The 21,094-nt window shown below is 44.6% G+C and overlaps 2 protein-coding genes across 3 annotated transcripts; one reads left to right on the forward strand and one right to left on the reverse strand.

The window, feature by feature from the left end:
- Positions 1-860: 860 nt before the first annotated feature.
- Positions 861-3,263, forward strand: LOC121596413. Its single transcript, XM_041921319.1, has one exon. It carries the CDS (start codon positions 1,153-1,155, stop codon positions 3,199-3,201), a length of 2,049 nt encoding a protein of 682 aa, XP_041777253.1. The 5' UTR covers positions 861-1,152; the 3' UTR covers positions 3,202-3,263.
- A 2,477-nt stretch (positions 3,264-5,740) lies between these two features.
- On the reverse strand, positions 5,741-20,126 carry LOC121597019. 2 transcript variants are annotated; one of them, XM_041922478.1, is made up of 4 exons: positions 20,017-20,126; positions 10,404-11,086; positions 7,660-8,239; positions 5,741-6,758 (listed from the first exon to the last, which is right to left on the reverse strand). In XM_041922478.1, the coding sequence occupies exons 2-4, from the start codon at positions 10,855-10,857 to the stop codon at positions 6,590-6,592; spliced, it is 1,203 nt and encodes a 400-aa protein (XP_041778412.1). In that variant the 5' UTR covers positions 10,858-11,086; positions 20,017-20,126; the 3' UTR covers positions 5,741-6,589. The 2 variants fall into 2 exon arrangements, with proteins under 2 accessions (XP_041778412.1, XP_041778413.1); XM_041922479.1 differs by having other exon boundaries at positions 10,404-11,073; positions 20,017-20,124.
- Positions 20,127-21,094: the final 968 nt, after the last annotated feature.

Consider the following 21,094-nt stretch of genomic DNA (forward strand, 5'->3'; position numbering starts at 1 on the left):
GTAATCCCTTACAAACTCCTTCAAAGTATCGCCCCACCCTCCTGTGGGCAGCTATTTATGAATACCGAATGTCCCTTTCCCGAGATCCGACACTAAGAACCTCATAAAGTGTAATCAATCGGCAGTATAAGACACTTACCGTGAACAAGAAATACAGATTAGCAAAGCTTTTCGGTGAAGCAATCATGCTGCCAGAACCCGCCGATACCCGACGATTGACGATGGTGCAGCATAATAAAAGGCGGGCGTAATTGTCCCCAACTGTACGCCAGCTTAATAGGGCTCCTCGGACTGGCTGGTTTTACGATTACGATGAATGATGTAGTACTTGGTGCTGGTACATCAGGGAAAAAGGGCACCGCTTTTGGCCACTTTCGCGTCAAACTCAAACAACGTCCAGTATCGAGTGGACTTGAACACGATACTGCGGGGATGGGTCATTTCATCATCCCGGGGTTGAGTGTTTGAGTGGAATTTGGGGACACGGCCCTTGAGGTGGAACAGGAAACGCAATAGAAGTTTCACTTTTGCACCAGGCCGGAAGTGACACAACACAAGCTTCGAAGGGCGCGACAAACAATGAGTGAGGCGGAGAGATAAAGAGTAGGGGAGTTCAGTTTTGGAAATGCCCGCACGGAGCTGGTGGGTGAGCGTACGGGCGCTCGCGGTAAAGTAAACTCCAAAGTCAACAAAGGCTTAACTTTAAAACCATCTTCCTGCCGTCAGCACCATTCGTTCGCCAAAGACACGGCACGAGAGCGAGTGTTGCAAACGCGAATGGGGGGAGAAGAGTGCGAGAGTGTGAGTCGTCCTGGGAGGTACGTTTACCGACACACTCATTAAAATATTGATGAGCTCAAAAGTTGCGCGCTTATCCGATACTTTGATCAGTTGGAAGTTGAAGCTGAAGTGGATTGAACCCGGTCAGTTTCTGGCGTGTGGCCACAGTGAGTTTTAGAAGCCGCAAACAACGCGAGTATCAATTTTGAGTGCAAAGTGGACGAAAGTTGAAGAAACAAAGTTGCTTTTTGCCAGTTCCGGGCAAGATGTTGGCTTGAGAGGGATTGTGAGTGCGAGTGCAATAGAACGTAATTACTGTGAACTCCCCAAACTCCCCAGCATTGTATTACGGTAAACCGGGCTCCAGCAGTAATGGCAAAGCTAATCGCAAACTCAATTATAAAGTTCACGCTACGGTTGAGCTTATTACAACTCGCCATCGCGTCATCCGGCGCTGTCGTCACGGTTACGGGTGAGGATGTTCAGAACGGGCGTGCGCCAACCGAAGCCTACTTCAGCATGATCAATGACTACGAAGATGTGCATCCCGCGCAGAAGCTCCAGGACCGTTCGGATGCGTTTGCACTGTCGAGCGATCGTCGCAGTGTGGTAGAGTGTGGTGGCGTTTACAAACGATTGCAGAGTGAGATCCGATCGCCTGGTTTCCCTGCAGACTACCAGGGACATCTACACTGCGAGTACACGTTCAAGTCACCGTTCGTTTGCAGCAGTCAGTATCACTTCCAGTTTTTGGACTTTTCACTGGAACCTTCGCGCAACTGCAGCAAGGACCGGCTAGTGATCGGTGAGGAGGAAGTGCTGTGCGGTACGGTGATCGGATCGAAGCTATACGATGCACCGGGTGGTGTGTTGCGGGTAAAGTTTGTGACCGATGGATGGAGCTCGGGACGTGGCTTTCGGTTGCTGGTTACCCGTCAGCCCTGTAGCGAGGACAATGAGGCGGCAGAGTCTTCAACGGCGTACACCGTGTACACGACGATCCAAGTTGCGGATGAGACAGAATCGAGCGGAGAAGAGGGTGCCACAGAGCGACCGGAAAGCATCTCGAATGATGTGAAGCATGTGAGCAGTCGTCAGGATATACCGCCAGAGTTTAACCCGGGAGGGAATGGATACTTGCCACCGGTAAGCCCTTCCACTCCAGTCTATCCATCACAGCCGTATCCACCACAAACGTTCCCGTGCTCTCAAGTGCCTTGTTCCTATCCACCGTGGGGATGTTCGGTGCCTACAGTTCCTCCATTTGTACCACCACAACCTCCAAGATTTCCGTGCGATCCGAGAGTTCAATCCTGTGGACCTACGTACCCTTATTATCCACCCTATCCGCAACCCGTTCCAGTACAACCACCAGCTCCAGGATGTCCTACATCACCTTGTGAACCTGTCCCACAGTACCCGCAATATCCTTCCTATTACCCAGGATATCCAACGGTTTCGGGAGGCACGGAAGGCACCACATCGCTCGGAGCACCAGCTCCACCTGGGTACGCACCAGCACGGGAAACGGAATCACGACCTGAATTCCCCGAACCGACGACGGAACGCACTCCAGCTGGCGTTGAGCCCGAAAATCAAGTTTCATTCGTCCCTGGACTCGGCCCTGCGTGCTGCCGGAACGCTTTCAACCAGCGCCGATTCTACCTTTCCAGTGCGAACTTCCCCTCCCCGGTCACCCCCAATCAGGACTGTGTGGTGCAGGTACAGCGGCACTCCCCACTCACCTGCCGGCTGGTAATCAGCTTCAAGTTTTTCCTCTTCGGCAACGACCAGTATCCGGGCTGTGCCGGTGGGTTTGTGGAGATCGATGGACAGCGCATCTGCGGCTGCCGGACGGGGCAAGTCTACCGGACGGCTGACTTTGGGCCTTATCCAAGCAAAACCATTCGCATCTACTCCCGCGCCGGACGGTTCCCCACCGTACCGGGCTTTGTGTTGGACGTTTATCAGGAGGAGTGTCCACAACGGTTCCCACTGAAACGAAGCGATGGAACCGATAGGGAGCGCATGGTAGAGCGTCCGGTGCGGAATAGGCTGAGCTTCGAAATGGCACGTGCGGAGGGTCGTCAGTTGGCGACGGCCGTTCCGGTCCATACCGTTCAAACGACCAACACAACGCAACAACAAATCACTCACCATTACTACTGGTACAATCTGGACGAAGCGGAACCAATCAAACGCCCGCAGGACGTCCCAAACGTGGCGGCCCAGGAAAGTCAACAGCAGCCCGCGGCGCTTCATCAACGACCTGTGGGGCTGTGGCCCCATTCTCAGAAGATTGTACCGCTTCCACCGGCAATGCCGGCCGTCGGACCGAACCGATGCCTCTTCTCCACGCTCGATTGGCTTCGATTAAAGCTGGACTGGCTGTGGATCTTTAAGCCGGTGTGTTTAGCCTAGGACTTTTGTAGCTCAAGTCGTCAGGCCGTGTATGCGGTGAGATGATATGGAGATAAATATAGACGCATTTTATACTAGCCCGCATGATATTGTCCAGTACAGGTTGGTTGCTCGTTCCTCGATAGATTCGTTTCAATTTGCTCCACTGCGAACCTCTGGGGGTGGGTTCGTTTTCCCAAGACGCGTCCCGGACTCATTTGTCAGCTCTGTTACCCCTTTTTCGTTACGCTCCCAGCACGCTCCTTTACAAGCGGGACGACAAACGGGAGGCTTCCTCGGGAGGCGACCACATTTGTCATCCACCATTAGCAGTAGTGTTATTTCATGCATAATGTACGAACTCAGGGGGGGGGGGGGGACAGGACACAGCATAGGTCGCCTGGCTGCTGTTTGGCGCATTGGCTCGCGTAGAAATAAGCGAAGGCGCACGTAATGGGCGCGTTGGCGTATTGTTTCTTGCGCTACGCCGACGTGCTGTGGCTTGTAATTGGGTACGCAAATGGACACAGTTTATCATGTGTAACATGGTGAGCATGAAAAAAAGGGTTAAAATGATTGAACGCAAGACAGGAGAGCTTGCTTGCAAAGGTTTTGAGAAATGATGATGGTTCGGGTTAGTATTACCATATCACATAATTATGTCGGGTGTCATTTGTTTCGCACGGCGATGTATGGAAGGTAAGTTAAGGTTTTAAAAAATGAAACTATCAAGCGTATCAAAACACTCTCACACAACGGGGCCGATTAAACGATCTCGAAACCAAAGGAAACGAAGCATACTCCGTTCCTCGCAACAGATCCGGCCGTTAATCACCGCTTCCCGTAAAACCAAAGCAAACAAACAAACAAACAACAGCCAGCTCACAATGAGATCGAAAGTGCGTCCGGACGACACGGAAACGCATTACGCTCGAGCAAACAATGGAATGAAGCGTTCAATGCGCAAACCACACACACACACATTGAGAGGAATGAAGAAAGAGAGGAAATTATGCAAATAAGCCACGAACCCTTTCATGTTTGGGGGAGATTTTGGTTGCTGCTTTTTTTGTTTTTAAACTGCGTTTGGTTTGCGGTAATGTGACAAAATTGTGTGTTGCTATTGCAGCGACCTTAATTACATCAAACAAGTGAATCTAGGTGAGCTTTTTTGGCCTTTGAATGCAGTTTGAAGTAACTCAGCGCCGTGTTAATTGGTCAGCGGTAGAGTTGTAATGCTGCTGTAATAAATAAAGTTCGCAACAGTTCCGAAAAACGCCCTCACTTTCAAAGAAACTACATAAAAGTGATCAAATTTCGCACGAAAAGCTTAATTCCAACCAGCCACGGTTCGTAGTAAGCGGACGTAATTAAGAACAAACTTACCTTCGACCGAACAGCAAACAGCGACAGCGGAAAATAGGATAAACCAAATTAAGGTCAGCGTTGTTTACCAAAGTCCAACCATTGACAGTTCGGGAGGGTTCGTCTTCAACCGACGCCGCCTGTTGCTTTGATCAAGCTCTTTCTTCCTTCCCGTCAACAGCAACCGAGCTTTGAGCTCTTGAAGCAGCCACCCAGACCGGCGAGCCTTACCATGGCAACTTGGTGCTTGCTTGTAAAACTATTTTTCATTTTCTTTCCACTCCTGTCTGCTCCACGTTTCGAGACGTTGCCCGTGCGCGGAAAACGTCAAACGAAAACAGAGAAAAAAAAAGAGCCACCATATTCCACCAATATGTGCCATGCTGAATGTGTAAGTACAGGATTCTTTCCACAGCTTTATTATATTTTTTTTTTAATTTTACGTTTTTTTCTTTTTTATTTCTTTGTGTTTGAAATGTAAATTGAAACTTGTATCGGTATCGGGCGTGCTTGCGAGCGGAAGAGAGAGAGAGATGAGCGAAGAGGGCATAGGGAGAAACGGGATGGGAAAGTTTCTTTCTATTTTGCTACGGTGGTGCTATATTTTTTTTTGTAAGAATTTAATTTCCTCTCCTTCTCAAATTCCTTACCTTCTACCTGCCTCTCTCGCACACGTCATCGCTATCTCTCCATCTCGCCCTATCCTCTGTTGACAAACTACGCAACTACAAAGGGATTGACTTAGTTATTTATGGGGTTGTTTGTTGTGTCTGCATGCGTGTAGGTTGTTTTTTTTTGTATTCAATTTTTGCTTCCCATTTTTGGAACCTTTTGTATTGGTTGTCAACATATGATTTTTACAATATTACAATTCCCATCTCTCTTCATATCGCTCTGACCCTCCCTTATGTCCCTCGGATGTGTTGAATGTCCCTACTTTCACCTCGCGTACCGTCACCGTCATCAGCAGTCCCACAGTTTTGCTTTTGTTTTGTGTTGCTTTTACTCTTTTGCTGCCAAATGGAAGGGACAACTTTGGGGTGCTTTGGAGGTTTGAAATACACACAAATACACCTACATACAGAGCTATATCGTACACGTTTGGAACAGTTTTTGTTGTTTATATAGTTTTTGCTTAAAGTATGCTTGAGCCCTTTTTTATGTTTGCTTATTTATGTATTTTTGTATTTTTTTGTTGTTGCATATGCCCCGTTTTTTATCCCGCCCGGCCGCCCTAAAGTCTATGTCTCCCAGGATCCCCGCATCCAGGACCGTGCACGGCTCCCCCCTCCTGCGCCTGTCTGTCGATCTCGATCAGCCCGATCGGGATGTCACCACACGGGGGAACACGTGTCCGGCCCGAGACGAGGACAAAATTGTGCATGGTAGTGGTAAATGATTGTATCTTAATGACAACACGCACACACGGAGGATTTGCCCCAAATAGGAAAACGGATATTAATACGAATAAGATAGGCGCCATTGTGCTGAGGATGTGTGTGTGTGTGTGTTTGTTAATTGATTTCTTTTTTTTGTGGTTTTTCTATAATGTTCTGCCCAACGGGAGGGTATAAATGTATACATATTTATGGGTAATTGTTTGTATGGAAGGGATTGTGCCCATGTAGCAACAAGCTCACTCCCAATCATCGCCTTCCCCACCTTCTCCGCTTCCATCCATCGACTGAAAACGGATTAAAGATGTTTTTTTTTCTTTTTGCGGACACGAGCGGACAATGGAAAACAGTTTTACAGATTATTTTACTGGGGGGATTTTCTCTTCACTTTCATACACTTGTGCATACAATGGAGAGCGGTTTCGGGAACAGTTTGCGTATCGTGTCGTGTGTTGATGGAAATATGCGGAAACCAGCGTAACCGGGACACGTGCGGCAAGGGCTGTAGCAAACCGATCGGATCCTTTGAGCCTTCTCGCTTGCTGGTAGAGGATCCGGAACCGGTGTCGATCATCCGCGGTTCCGTTTTGGCCTTTTATTTTTGTTCATTGTGATGACGTTCGGACTTTGCGGCAGTGTTGCCCAGCTTAGCCCAGGAAGCGGATGTTTGTGAAGATGGCTTTGGCCGGACGCTTTCGGTTGCAGAAGTTGACCGTCTTCTGGTGGTTGCCGATTCGGTTTTCGTGCAGCCCGACGAGCAGCTTGAACACGTCCTCACGGCTCGGGACGCACAGGTAGCGGGCTTCGGCATCGTAGCTATAGAAGGAGGAAGAGGGAATGCAAAAAAAGAAAGGTTTAACGTTAGTGAAATGCAAATCAGGACAAATTGGGGTCCAAATACCGCAATGGCTGGATGTCTTTTGGGGAAATAATGAATAAATTTAAAATACACGAATGTCGGTCAGGATTCACCTGCCATTTGTGTCTACAATTGAATTGCATTTTAAAAGCCTTAAAGACAATTGTAATGATGTTGAACATACTTCCTTTAAAATGGCAGGAAATTTCTTCCTTTGACAGGAAAATACATTTAAATATATTGAACTAAAAACAGAAAAAATAAAATTATAATATAATGAAATGCATCATTTTGAAGGCCAATACATTTTATTGCTAGCTGTGCTTTTCAAAACCTTTATAGTAAGAAAAAGGATAATGAAACAAGTATGATAATTCTTGTTAAATGTTAAAATTTAAATATTTTTTGCTTTTTAGATTATTTCAAAATTATAAAGTCACTGAACATATCTTATCCAATCTTTAATAATTATTGAAATTATCTTATCAATAATTGTTGAAAAGGTATAAAAGACAATTAAACTATTGGAAACGAAAAACGACAAATTTAGAATTAAAGAAAATCAGTAACCAGTGCCTTAAAAAAACGCTGCACTAACGGTAGAAACTATTTTTAAAACTAAACTCCTACCAAAATAATGAAAAGAAAAACCCCACTCCTTAATCAAACAGACCGCTGCTTCCCTCTCCAGCAAAACAACACCTCACAATGAAAGCTGTTTAGATTCGATTTTCGAGAATCCCACCATTACAAACCGGCGCGAATCGTTTCACGATCCCATCGCCTACCAAATGCTTCTTTCAATTTCGATTTACAATTCCACTTTCTTCTGCATTCCAGCTCGTGCTCCACACTTACGTTCGGCTGCGTGCGTTCTGACGCTTCCAGGGATAGCGCCTGTAGTACCGTCCGGACCGTTTGCCACCGTTCGGCGTGAGCTGCTGCGTCCGCATCCGACCGCCATCACCCAGCGGTCCATCCTCCTCGCCAAAGCCCTCCTCGTCGTCCTCGGCATCGTCATCGTCTTCCAGCGCGGCGTCGCTGCCGTCGGTTGTGTCATCTCCGTCGACTTGCGTGCGTCGCACCGAGCCCGCCTTGCCGGCCGCATCCTCGATGTAGACAATCGGCAGCGGTCCCTCGGGCAATTCCGTCAGCAGCTTCATCAGCAGATTCGATTTGATTTCGATGTCCTCCTCCTGCTTGATGCGCTCCAGCTGCTCCCGGATCAGATCGATGCTTTCCATCATGCGCCCGGTCGGCTGGGGGTGGTGGTGGTGGGAGGGAGCCGCCTCTTCGTGGTCGACCACCCGCGGTCCACTAATGGCGCCGAGTGCGGCTAGCAGCAGCGGATTGTCGCCGATCTCGTTGTCGGCCGGGTCGAGGACCTGCGGCTCCTGCGGTATGTCCAGCGGCGGTGGTCCCCCGTGGCCAATGAAATCTGAAATTTGAAGGAAGCAGGTAGGATGCTTTTAAGTGTGAGTGGCGTGCGCACGTATGTGGGTGTGTGTGTGTGTGAAGGGGCGTGAAAAATCGAGGAAGTTTCAGGACGCTCCCCGGAGGCGACAATAGGCGACTAAATCAAGCAAAACTGTTTGTGCTTGGGCGATGGGGAAAGTGAGTATTTTTGTTTCGTGATTGAATGGTGTTTGAAGATAAGGATTTTTTTCTGTGAGTGAGTGTGTTCGGCTAGATAGGATAGATAGGATAGAGTGTGTGTGACGAACACTTAGCTCCTGTGGGAATTATCATCCGTCTTTGGTTAAGCGTATCGGAGGAAGAAAAATGAGTCGAAAGAACAGCCTAGCGTTGATGTATCGCGATAACTAGCACAACAGACGGCTCTATCAATACAGTTACGTACGAATGATGATTTAATTAAGTCAAATCTTGAGTTTCCGGTTAATTAATTACTTAAATCAAACCACTTCTTGAAAAACAAATTATGGCTTTATTGAAAAGATTGAAAAAGGCATCTAAAACCCTATTTTGCATACTTTTAGGCACTCTATCACTGATGCATCTAAAACCCATATTTTGCATACTTTTAGGCGGTATGTCACTCAATCATCTAGAAACCTATTTTGCATACTTGTAGGCGCTCATCGCTCACGTTTGAATAGTCTAATTAAGGAGAACCTTGTTTAGTGTTTAAGGTTTGTCGTTTGTCGTAGTTTGTACTGACCAATCTCATACTGTATAAAGACGAATAAACTAGAAATCTTTATTTAAAACGATTTTAGTATTCTTAGTATTTACCCTACGCCATAAACTCTTGTAAACATGCTCTTACGATTAATTAACCTAAAATAAAATACCGTGTATTTGATTCTATCTTCACCTCCTACTTCCTTGAAATGCACTCCGGTAAAAAATTGTACACTTACTAGAAAGCAGCTCAAATACACGCTTCACGCTTGTGCGTGCAGTAAACAAGACCCTTACCGAAATGTTACCTTATCTGTGCTAGAACACCAGAATTAAATCTGTCAGCTAATGTAGACGACAGTCACAAAACAGAACTTTTCAACTTTAAAAAGGATGTCACCACCTCTCATGGGATACATCACTTATCAAGCCAATTTCGACAGTCATGTGTGAGTGAAATCAATAAACACGTAACGATGACAACGTCAAGCTACGCACTCAATGGTGAAGTACACTCAAAAAGTCAATCGAAAGAACTCACATTCAATAAGCATTGTCATCGCTTTAGGAAAAGAGCTTCGAAGAGAAACTGATAAAAAGGAGGAAGATGATGGAAAAAGTTATCAGTTCCCTTCCCTTTCCGCCCATAACACGCTACAAGTGGCTGCCAATACCCACCTTCACCAAGTCTACAGTTTCATTTGAACCGTTTAGTAAAATTGATTGCCAGATTAAGTTCCGGGGGGGGGGGGGGGGGGGGGGGGGTTAATGATTAACCCACGTTCCTGGAATCGTGGGTTCTGTTCGCTTTGATCCTAAGGAGGCCTATACTTCTGTTCCAGATATCCGGATGGGTACCGATGGAGACGAATAAATGTCTCACGCGACAAGCAACAAGACAGACGTAAATAGCATTTCCCGCATTTTCTTTCCCTCATTTAGTACTCCAATGCAAGGCGTAAAATAAAGGTGCAGGAGTTTGTCTGTACCGAAATGGAAAGCATTAACCGATCGTGCACGTGGCCTATGTGTTGACTGTTAAGGAGCAGCTCAGCCGGTTCTGCGTCTTCTGCACACCATAATCACCATTCATGATATCCGTTATCAATCTCAATTACGATCCTACGCGTGGTGCATGGGAGGCTGTTGCTGAAATGGTTCCCTTTGTCCAAGCATTACCGTAGCAAGGTTGCTATTTGACCTGTTTTCCCCTATCAGCACGTGAGTTTGGCTCTACCTGTACGTAGGCACTCTTAAAGCGAGCAAGACATTTATAGACCTCCAATGCTAGGCGTAACACATTTCTCACTCTTCCTTATTTAACGGTAGGTTTCCAGAAGACTGGAAGAGCTTTTGCTAGAATTGATACTACTTTCACTACACCACAGCCACATCCGGAACAGCCAACAGGGGAAAGATGAAATGGGCCTTGGTTAAATTTAATTTCAGTCACTTACCATCCACACCGCCCTGTCCGCCGATATCGATTGCCGGAAGGGCACGCTGGAATGCTGGCAGCGGTCCGACACCGAACGCTTCCGACGGCCTTTGATCCACGTGCCAATGATGATGGCCACCGGCTGCCGGTGACCCTCCTGGCTCCACCATCCGATGCACGAAACCGGCCATCCGATGCTCTGGCAGCCCAGCCCCGCCTGCCAACGGTTGCCGTTGCGACTGCTGATGCTGCTGCTGCTGCTGCTCGCTGGCTAATGAACCGTGAGAATCGTGGGCAGCGTGTGGACCGCTGCCGTTTAGCCCGGGCTTCGGCCCGGTGACTCCACCCCGGAACAGTGTTTCGAGCGGACGGTGCACGGTGTACGGGGCGGTACCGTCGTAGCCCCACACGACGGAACCGGTGCTGAGTAGCAGCAGCACACAGATACCGGTGCACATCAACAGCCGTGACATTTTCACGGTGAAGGATTTGGCTCCTTTACGATGCTGAGGTTGGTGCTGTTTGTTTCTTGCCCGGTGTTGTTGGATGTTGCTTTTCGCTATCTGTTCACAAACACTCTATTGATTCACTGAAAACACTGTATGGGAATGAAACTGAACACACTGTAGCCTCGCTTGATCGGCATTACTGTGACGTCTGTCAGGTCAAATGCGTAGAAAAGGTCACGGCTGTAAGTACACACTATTCAAGAATCAGTAAGCTTTTGTTCACTACTTCCGTAAGCAGCGCTGTCCGATCATTAAAATCTAATAAATGCAGTCCAAGTATTGCTCAAGTACGCATGGTAAATGGTTAACGATTTCACCAGCGGCTAGTGATTTTAATAATTTACTTTCAACAACATAATGATGCAAAGTGCATTGCGACCGTTTAATGATGGCACGATTTGCCGCCGTGCAAAAGACTTAACAAGTGGTCAAGAAATTAATTCCCTGCCGTTCGACCGTTGGTGCACAACATCTACAATGCATAACTTCAGGCGTAAAACTGCTTTTTCAGGTTCGATAAACAGTGAAGAATAGAATGCTTCTTCCAATGTGGGTTTATTGATTCGCTGGAAAGTGTGCGCTGCAGAACGACCGTTTCATCATTACCGTAATGAGCCTAACGGGGTTTTCTTGTCGTGGAAAAAGAGCTCAAGATCGTTGAGTGGATCCCTGCAGAGTGCCGTGTAATGCGGCGCTTTGACTGGCGTTGCTCAGTTTCTTATTGGAAACGTTTACGTTGGTAATTTACTCATTAGTAACACTTTCATGTTGTAGAAGTCTTTAGTGAGTCTGTGTAAGAGAATACAAAGAAAGAAGCGCGGAGCAATCGGTGCACGTCGATGAGCTTTCCCGTGCGCCCGAAGGTATGCTAATATTTGCAACCTTTTCGACAAAAATAGCATACTCAAAGACAAAATACTATTTTATTTTTAATTTAATTTAATTTTGTTAGACCAGTTGAAATACTAAAGTAATCATTTAAAAATATTCAGCTCTCAAATATTGAAGCAAGGCAAGGGAATCTTTATTGCTCAGAGACGATTTTTTTTTATTTTAATAACATCCAGCAGCAACATCGAGGGTTTATTCTCGATGTTTATTTCGATTATTTTTACAAAATAATTCTTAGCAATCAAAAAATTAAAAATAAACGATGTTTTAAGCCACCAACATACACTCAAAATCTGCCAAAAAGAGCATCATTACCCGGATAAAAATAAACCTTCACTCGAAGCTTCGCTTTCTTAATTGGCGGGTTTTCCGCTGAGTAACAGGTGACAAAGCTAAACCGTTCCGCATTTTGTGGTAACCGAAAGCAGTAACAAACATTCGCTCGACTGTGAAAGTATTCACGCAAAAGGAAATCAATTTCCCTTTGTATGCCAATTATTCCCTCATGCACCCGCAAACGTACACCGAACCGAGCAATTATCTATCTTATTAGCCTTGTTTGCTCCCCTGTGGCGGCGGCATTGCTCGTGTCACACGGTGACTGCATTCGTTTTCGGGTGGCGGAAGTTTTCCAGAAAAGAATGAAAAACATTCTACCGACACGGAATGTGCCAGACGTACAACGCTTTGCACAGGTTAATTGTTGCACTTGTAACGTTCTTTGTTGTCGTGGCGATGTCGGTGGGGTTCGGGCACTTGCGAAGGCGTTACGTGCTTAAAGCATACTAAACAAAAACACCTGACCTGACACGATACTTAGTATTGACACCATTTGTTTGTGCTGTAAGTTGTATTTAGCACAAAAACAAGAAATAGTGTACTAGAAAAAATAAATAAACAGTGTGAGAAAATAAGGAAAAACCTGTAATCAATAAACACAACCACAGAAACAAATAGCTAAACCACATGAAACGATAGAAAACGCATTTCAAATAAACAGTAACGTGATCCTTCACAACCTACGGCCCTTTTAGCCATCCGAGCGGTAGAACAACTGAGGTAGTCCTTGGCAATCCGTAGCCCAACCTACGCGAAGCATTCTTTCACCCCCGGGCAGTGTGAACACATTAAAAATCCCAAACGTTTGCATATTTTCCGTCCGTCCGGGTTTTTCCACCAGCAAGCAAGCAAAAAGCTGCAAAAGGAAAAGGGAAAACCCCCTCAGCACAAGAATGTATGTCGAACTGATGAACTCAAAAATCTCTAAGCGAGAGCAAAAAAAAAAAAGAAACCAACAAACGCAAACAAATGTTGCGCACCCGAAACGGAAACGTGTTGCAATGTCTAGTCATCAAACTAGTCACCACTTGTCCGGATGATAGAGGTCGTATTTCTCCATGCTGCGTTGCGTTTTTTTTCTTCTTCTTCTTCTTTAGCCTTCTTCGGACGAGCACCCTTGTGCCGGAGCTGAGTTCGTTATTTGGTAGCCCAGGCTGCCCAAGGAATGTAGGATGGCCGTGCGAGAGCTGTACAGCGTGTACAGCGTGTACAAGGGTCCGAGTTGTGACCGAGTGGGCTGTGTTACGCTTCTCGCACTGTGCACTGAAAAGAAGGAAAAACACGCTCTGGACGATTCAAACCGGTGAAGGTAGCTATTTTCTGGAGAAAATTAACAAACGTTCCGGGGATGGCTGAGAATTTAAGGTCTTGTTGAGGGAGTTGATTGTACCTTTTACCAGCTAAAATACTTCTTGTCGCTTGCAATGGCTTGTGCATCAGCAAACTGGTGTGTTTTAGAGCTTGTTTGAAACTGAATAGGTTTTTAGTTTTTATTACATGTTAATTCATTTCTCTGCTAGTTTAAAAATAGGATTATTTCCAATCCTGAGCCATTCACGGCTTAATAGGAATTAATTCGAGCCACATTGTATATCTCTTTGGTTTAATTAGCTAGAAGAAGAAAGGGGCTTCAATTATGCTACCAGCACCCGGATGCCCTACCAGGTACACTTAATGGCCGTCTCGTTCTCGTGTTCTACCCTTCCCTACCGCGTACTGGTTAATATTCATTTTAGGGTGATTTTAAATATTCATTATCGGAGCATGTTTTACCGCCTTTATTAAGCGAGCAAATCGCCACGAACGTCAATCAATTAGTGGGTAAGCTAACAGTAGCTGACTTTTATTCCACCTGATTGGTTCGTTGACTGGTCCAAGATCGGATAAGAAAACTTTAAGAAATGGAAACGAAAAAAAGGGGAAAAAACATGCTAATGTGCACCAGCACATTTATTTCAACCCATAAATGGCGATAAACTAGATGTAGAACGGTTGGGATGAAGTAAACATGTCACTAAAATAAACTCAATCAGCATGTCACCGTCAACGGGGCATGAGCAGCGTGGGCAGCAAAAAGGGAATGTTCTAATTTTGACACTTGACTTGGGAACTTTTGGCCATTCGTATTAGGGCTCTTTTGATTTTTTTTTCTCTCTCGTCGATTTGCTATTTTTGTGCCATTCCCTTGTACCAAGAAATGAAAGTCCGATAAAGGGTCCGAGCAGCCGTAAAGCTCGTTTCTCTTACCTCGCCCATGCAGCCGGTCAACCAGTGTTAAGATTTATGGATCTAATGAGTTTCGGCATTGCCACCCAACTCACCCCATCATCGGCAATCGATGAGTAAAGGCAAATGGAACGAGATTGTTCCACGAATTGTGGGCAAATCGCCCGAATCGTCAGACGGCAGCATGCGGATGCTGTTTCAAGCGAATCTGTTTTCCCTGTTCCGTGCGTTTCGCTCCGTTCGGCCGTTCTGCAATTAATGCCATTTTATCGCTTGTCCGTCCGCCGGCCCACCCCCTCCGCCGGCTATTGCTTGGGGCCGGGCCCGTGCCGTACCGCCCGCCAGAAAGGTCAGAACGTTTAATTAGGAATCGATGGGGTGTCGAGTTGGGTTTTCGGGCATCCGCGGTGCCCAAGCATGAGGGGTGACATTTTTATCCGAAAATTCATTTCCGCTCCACTTGGCAGGGCGAAGATTTGCTGTCGTTGTTGTTGTTTTTTTTCTGTGGACGATATAAAAACGAGCGACTTCTTCACAAAGTTCAAATAAGGCGTAAGAAATCTTACAAAAGCGATGGGTTATAAATTAGATGGTAATTGAGCAAATGGTGTTATTTAGGGGCGAATGAAAGGATACGCTGTTGATGTAGTAGGCCTTTTTGAATTATTTCTATTTTGCATGGCGGAATGGAATTATACATCCGAATCAAATGACTTCAAAGAGTACTCTATTGCCTACTTTTAGGCGTAGTATGGAAGAAATCGAAGAGTATTTCTATGACCAAATGAATCTGTAATTTCCCATGCTTCAAAACGATATGTATAAGTTAAGCTAATATCGAAATAATGAGAATGATTTTACTGCTTAAAGGAAACAAAGTGACACTCATTCTTGTCTTTTTGGGTCAAAATTTAATTTACCAAACAACAGAGCGCCTAAATGTATGCAACTTGCTCGTCAAAGTTGTCCTCTTGAAACGTATGTTCCGTATAAAATGAATTATCGCATAACAAAATCATCTCGATTAGCTCGAAAAGCAAATAAACCAGCCAAGAATTACTCTTATTGCATCTGAAACTACAATATTTTAGAAAATTCTATTTGTTTTCATACTCTTATTTCCCCGCAAACAACTGCTTCAGCTTTAACGCCACACACATCAGCGGACAATCATCGGCGGCATACAAATATTGCTAAATTTTATTTAAGCCACATTTCCCGTTAATTTTTTCCCTCCCATCTGTTGTGCCAATTCTTTTGAAATGCTGTAAATGTAAATCGGAATCCAAATATCCACAATCCTGTTCGCATACGCACGAGTAAACATTTGCCGTTCGCATTCCCGACCGCACGGTTTGTCTGGTCGGCCGTTGGTCCGTGGGCCATCGAGCTCAACAGTTGCCACCGAGCAAAGTCTTGGTTCGATAATCTGTCCCAAAAAAAAAAAAACAAACCTCCGGAAAGGGAAATGTCTGACGTCAGTCGCAATGTAAAGATTAGATAATAGCAATCGCTCTCGACAGAGTCATCCCTGTTTGGGGTCAGAAATTGATGTGCAGACGGTACAAACTGGAAGGGAGCAGATGGGTGCATCGCGTAATAATGGTGATTTTTGTTTCGTTCGGGTCGGCAAGAACACCCCCTCCCCCATCAATCCGTTTCTTATTTACTTTGGCTACTCGGTTCCTGCTACATTTATTTCAATTTCATTTCAACTCATTCAACCACGACCATTCAAATGCCCGTGCTATCCGTTAAGGACCACTTGGATAGAATGTCAATGGGCGAGTGGTTTGAATTGATTTTGGTTTGCTGCTGCTGCTGCTGCGTTGGTGTTGCGGTCCTTCAGTGTGCAGTGGTATGGATTCAGCGCTTGCTTGGATGACATTATTAAATTTTCATTGATGGAAAACCGTTACCGTTTTGGAGCGAACAGGATCTGAAATTCGAAGGGAACGTTCCAGTTCGTAATCAAATGAAATCACCACAACTGGTCAGAAATCAATTGTGTTGTGCTAGCTCGATGGTCAGCGTGGGAGCGAAAAACCCATTCAACTACAATGATTTCATTTGTTGGTTTGCAGTAAATAAAAGAATGCAGCAACAACAGAACCAGCACCGTTTAGTCTCTCTTATTTTGGTCCTTTAGTCGTCTACTTAACCTACACCTCGTTATCGGCAAACGATGAATGAAAGCTGGCGCCCCAATCTTTTTTTTTTACGAAAACATTCTTTCCTAACCGGATTTCCGCTCAATCGTAGCGACGGAACTGTTGCTTCCGGAAAATAACTCCGAGGTTAGTGAACAGCCAGCGCAAGTCAGAGCATTAGGCAAACCACCCACAGCGTGTGAAGTGCGCCAACAAGCAATAATGGTGTAAATGATATGGCCAATTTCCTACGCCTAACGCCTTCATCCGAGCGTGCATGCAAACACAACAACAGAAAAACAAAATGAATGTGCTATGTTTGAATATGCTATCGTTAGTTCAGATTCGTTTTCTGGTGAATGATATTTACAGAACAGACCACCATTCAACCACCGCGCCAGGTCGCCATTGATCGGAGCAGGAATGATAGGTTTCCTTTACATTTACCAAAAAGCCGCCTGCCGCAAGCCGTACTAGAGTCGATAGAGTTGTTTTTTTGCGTCGTTTTAGTCACAAAACGAACACGGTTAAATTGTTTTTGTATTTATTTGTTTGGTACCAGCTACTATTGCGCTTTGATGCTGGTGACATTATTCCAGATAGGGTTTCGAATTGCTTAATGCACATAGAAAGTATGGCTTGTTTAACCCATTGCTTTTAACGTTTTTATTTTCTATTTTGCCTATTCACTATGTGGAATGAAGATGATGGTTTAGATTTATTTTAATTTTTTTGAACAATTTTGTGTTAAAATAGCGTTCATCTTTCAACTTCTGGTTCAGTCAAGCGAATGTTTAAAAAAGTACAAATAATTGGTTTTGGAAATTATGTTTTAAAATTTAGTTGTTCGAGCTCCAGTTTATTTTGCATTTTGAACGCTATACACTTTGGCTTTAAACTTAAAGTTCAGCCGTGGCTTTGCATTTTAAACGACTAGGTAATTATGGCTCCAATTTCATTGATGAGAAGCGCTTAACGATCCTCGATATGGATTGTGGCTGAGTTGCTACAGCTAAGCCTCGATAAAACCCCGTAGACACCAACCAGAGTTATTCCAAACCATTATTCTGAAAGTATTACTTTTCAAATAGCAATTATAGCAAACCCTGCTTTCTACGCAGTACTTTATTCACTTCAAACTTTTTAACTACCCATTGTTAACCTTTTCCTAGAAAAATGATACCCTGAAATGTAGGCAATTTCCCAATTTTCCCTTTTTTTCTGTTGTTGCTGTGTGTTTGACGATAACGAGCCGTGGTAATAGTTTTATGAGCTCGGTATTTCGGTGCGGCCTCAGACAGTGGCATCCAACTGACACTTCGTTGCGTTCCCATTTATGGTAATCGTGAAGCGTAACGAGCCTGTACGATTTTTGGCTGCTTCCCGTAGGCGTACAAGGCGTGTGGTAATGATAGAGAGCAATTTTCATGAAAAATTACTACACTCATCCCCACGATGACTTTCCTTTCAATCGGGACGGAGCCGCATTGACGGAAAAGCGGAAAATGTCATACGCTTACGCACGTCACAGAGCCGTTTGCGTACTGCGATAGGAGGAAATAAAAGGGCCTTTCAAATACATTGTCAACGCTGTCGCCACAGGATAGTACAAAACCTCTAAAGTTGACAAAAAAAAAGCTCTCACAGTGTTTGCTTTTTGGGCGTGTGAGTTTTTTGTCGTGGGCAATTTAATTACCAGCAGTGAAACTAAAGCTCATCCCAGTCAACAATTTTCGCGTAGCAAGCGCAATAAAATCGAAAAATCGAAAACATGGCGACACTGTAGGTAAAACCTATTAACATTGACAAAATGCTGCCATTTACAGCAGACGGTTAATTGACTTTTATTTAATTTTTAATTTAGTGGACGAAGGAAATTAATGAGATTTACCGAAATGCAATGCATTCCGGCGATAAGGGTTCAATTATTATCTGTAGGGAAAAAAGAGCTATTTTTTGTTCCTTTTTCCTCATAAAATCAAAGGAAAACAGGGACTAGAGTTGTTTTTTTGTATCAATGCTGCTAATGCTGCGTTTGAAAATAGAATAAATACTTTTTTCTCTTTACTTTTGCCTTCAATCTTTAAATCCCCTGATGTACTCACTCACAAATTGCTCATTACGATGAACGGCTCAGCGGAACTTGTTTTTTTTTTACCCACCCACCATCACCAGCCTGATCGTATTGATTGAGAAAATGCCATCAGAGCCCACTAATAGCAAATCCCCATTTGGCAGGATATCAGTTTTCGAGACGGAATGTAGCCACATATATCGACAAAGCTCGACATTAAACTTCAAAGGTTGCAGAAGGCAGTTCAAGGCCCGATGTTGCTAAGGGGGGCGACGACTGCGTGCCAAATAAATGGGAGGAAAAAATCGAACACGACATGCTTAATACGATTCGCTACCTGATGGCTGATGAGCTTTTCAATGTCGCTCGGTCTTGTGAGTCGTTAATGCACGTTAGCGAAGAACGCGACATTCCCAGCCCGAACAGGCACAGTACATCGTTCTCCATTAGGTACCATTCACGTGTCGTGCAGGATATCGATTTATTGGAAAATGATTAACAGTTGTTCTTTTTTCCTTCTCACTCTAATGCGATTTTCAATTCTGAGTGATGCAGCACCACTTGATAAGAGGCAATGGTTCCGTGCAGTGGAAAAGGAAAAAGGGAAGAAACAGCCCTGTCTGCTCATGCAGAAATGCAATCGAAACATCGGACTACTGGCTGGGAGGGTTTTCCTTCTTTTTTGCTCAAAGTTTTGTTTTACATCAGCTTATGATATTATTATTGACTCAAAAGACTTTTATCATCAAACATTTCACACCATACTGAAACCCCGAATCGAATTATGCAGGCGCCAACCACCAGCACCACCACCACCACCACGGTCCGACAGATCGAGGGGATCCATGCGAATGTCTGGCCACCGCTGTCATAATGGTGCTATTTTTCGCCCGCCGCTGCTGCTGCTGCTAGTCGCGCGTCCATTAGCCGTCGGTCGGTCGGTCAAACACGGACCAAAATCTAATAAACTTTTCGCACTTTCATCACCAACACCGTCATCAGCCAGCCCTGTGGTTGTAGGTTGTCGGTGGTGGTTTTTAGCTTCTTTTTTTTTCCCTTGATTCTATTCAGCACGAATTAGTGTTTGATTCTTCGGTACACATTTCGATTGCCATCATTGACCTTTGAAAGATCAAACGCAAGCACACGGCCATGAAGTAACGTGGCAGTCATTGGGCATTAGTTAGCGAGAAAACTTGTTCAACTTTCACTGCGAGTTTTTCACAACTTAATGTGTGATAATTCACTAGCTTTTTCTTGAAAGACATTTTGCTTATATTTATGCAAAACTGTCACTCATAATATTAAAATCCACTGATCACTTCTTGAGCGATTTTCATTTCGCCAAAAATAGTTCATAATTATTCTATAAAAAATGCACCAATTTCACACCAATAAACTCATGCACTAATATTAGTCCACTATTTTGATCTTATCTTTTACCCCAAACCAGCACTATTCCTGTTCACGAGCACAGACACACAAACACATGTACACTCCCAACCGTCCAACCGACGACCACTTGTTGAAAGTGCGTTTGACGGAAGTTTCGCCACCGTCACTGGCTTTTATATTTTTGCCGGCACAAATGAGTGAGCTTCGTTGCCTTTCCCGTTTCATTTTCCTGCCCACCCCCCGCGCAGGCAATGCATTTCCTTCCAACGTGCGTCCCAGCAGCAGTCGGGTGAAGTTCATTTCCACAAACGCGTATGCTCGGGCTGCGTTCGGATGAACCTGCGGTGTGATCGTTTTCCGAAGCGCTTCCCCGGTTGAATTCCGAACACAGGCTCGATGGTAAAGGTTTCCTGCTTAGGGTCGACATGACTTTCGATAGGGATGATTCTTTTTTCTTTTCTTCTTCTTCTTCTTCTTCTTCTTCTTCTTCTTGTATACCTTGCTAGAAGCCCACGCGGACGCAGGTCCCAGGTCCGAAGGGACGGAGCGCTTTACTACGGATAGTAAAGGAAGCAACAAAAAAATGGTTTTCATTCATAAAATGTTCGTCCACTCGGGTCAGAATCAGAGCACGAATCCTTCAGGGTGAATTCAGCAGTGGTCGGTTTGCTGCGATGAACAACGGACCCGCTGGCCCGCTTCGGTGTGCTTCGGATGAACCTGTGCTGTTTAAGGAACTGTGGAAATGTGTTTATGGAAATATATGAGCAATGAAAAAACGGTTTTGTTTAAATTTTAATTAAAAAAGAAGCACTTACGTTGCATTTCAATGTGTTTCAATAAATTCCATTTAAAGTTAATACAAATTGTTTGAGAAAAAAAATGAAAAAGAACTTTAAGATTTATAAGTATGCTGCGAATATCATGGGCCTGTGATACGTAGCACCTAAAGGTATGCAAGATATTTTTAATTCTCTTAATTTAGTTTCATCAATATATTCTACCATTTTGTCTGTTATCTAACACAAGAAAACTAAAATTATTTCATTATATAATCATTTAATTTTTTCAATTTTGCATCATAAATCAAAACAATGATTTTTTGCATAGGCACAACCAACGATTT

Source organism: Anopheles merus, chromosome 3R (genome assembly GCF_017562075.2).
Source record: "Anopheles merus strain MAF chromosome 3R, AmerM5.1, whole genome shotgun sequence".
In the NCBI taxonomy this organism is placed as follows: Eukaryota; Metazoa; Arthropoda; class Insecta; order Diptera; family Culicidae; genus Anopheles; species Anopheles merus.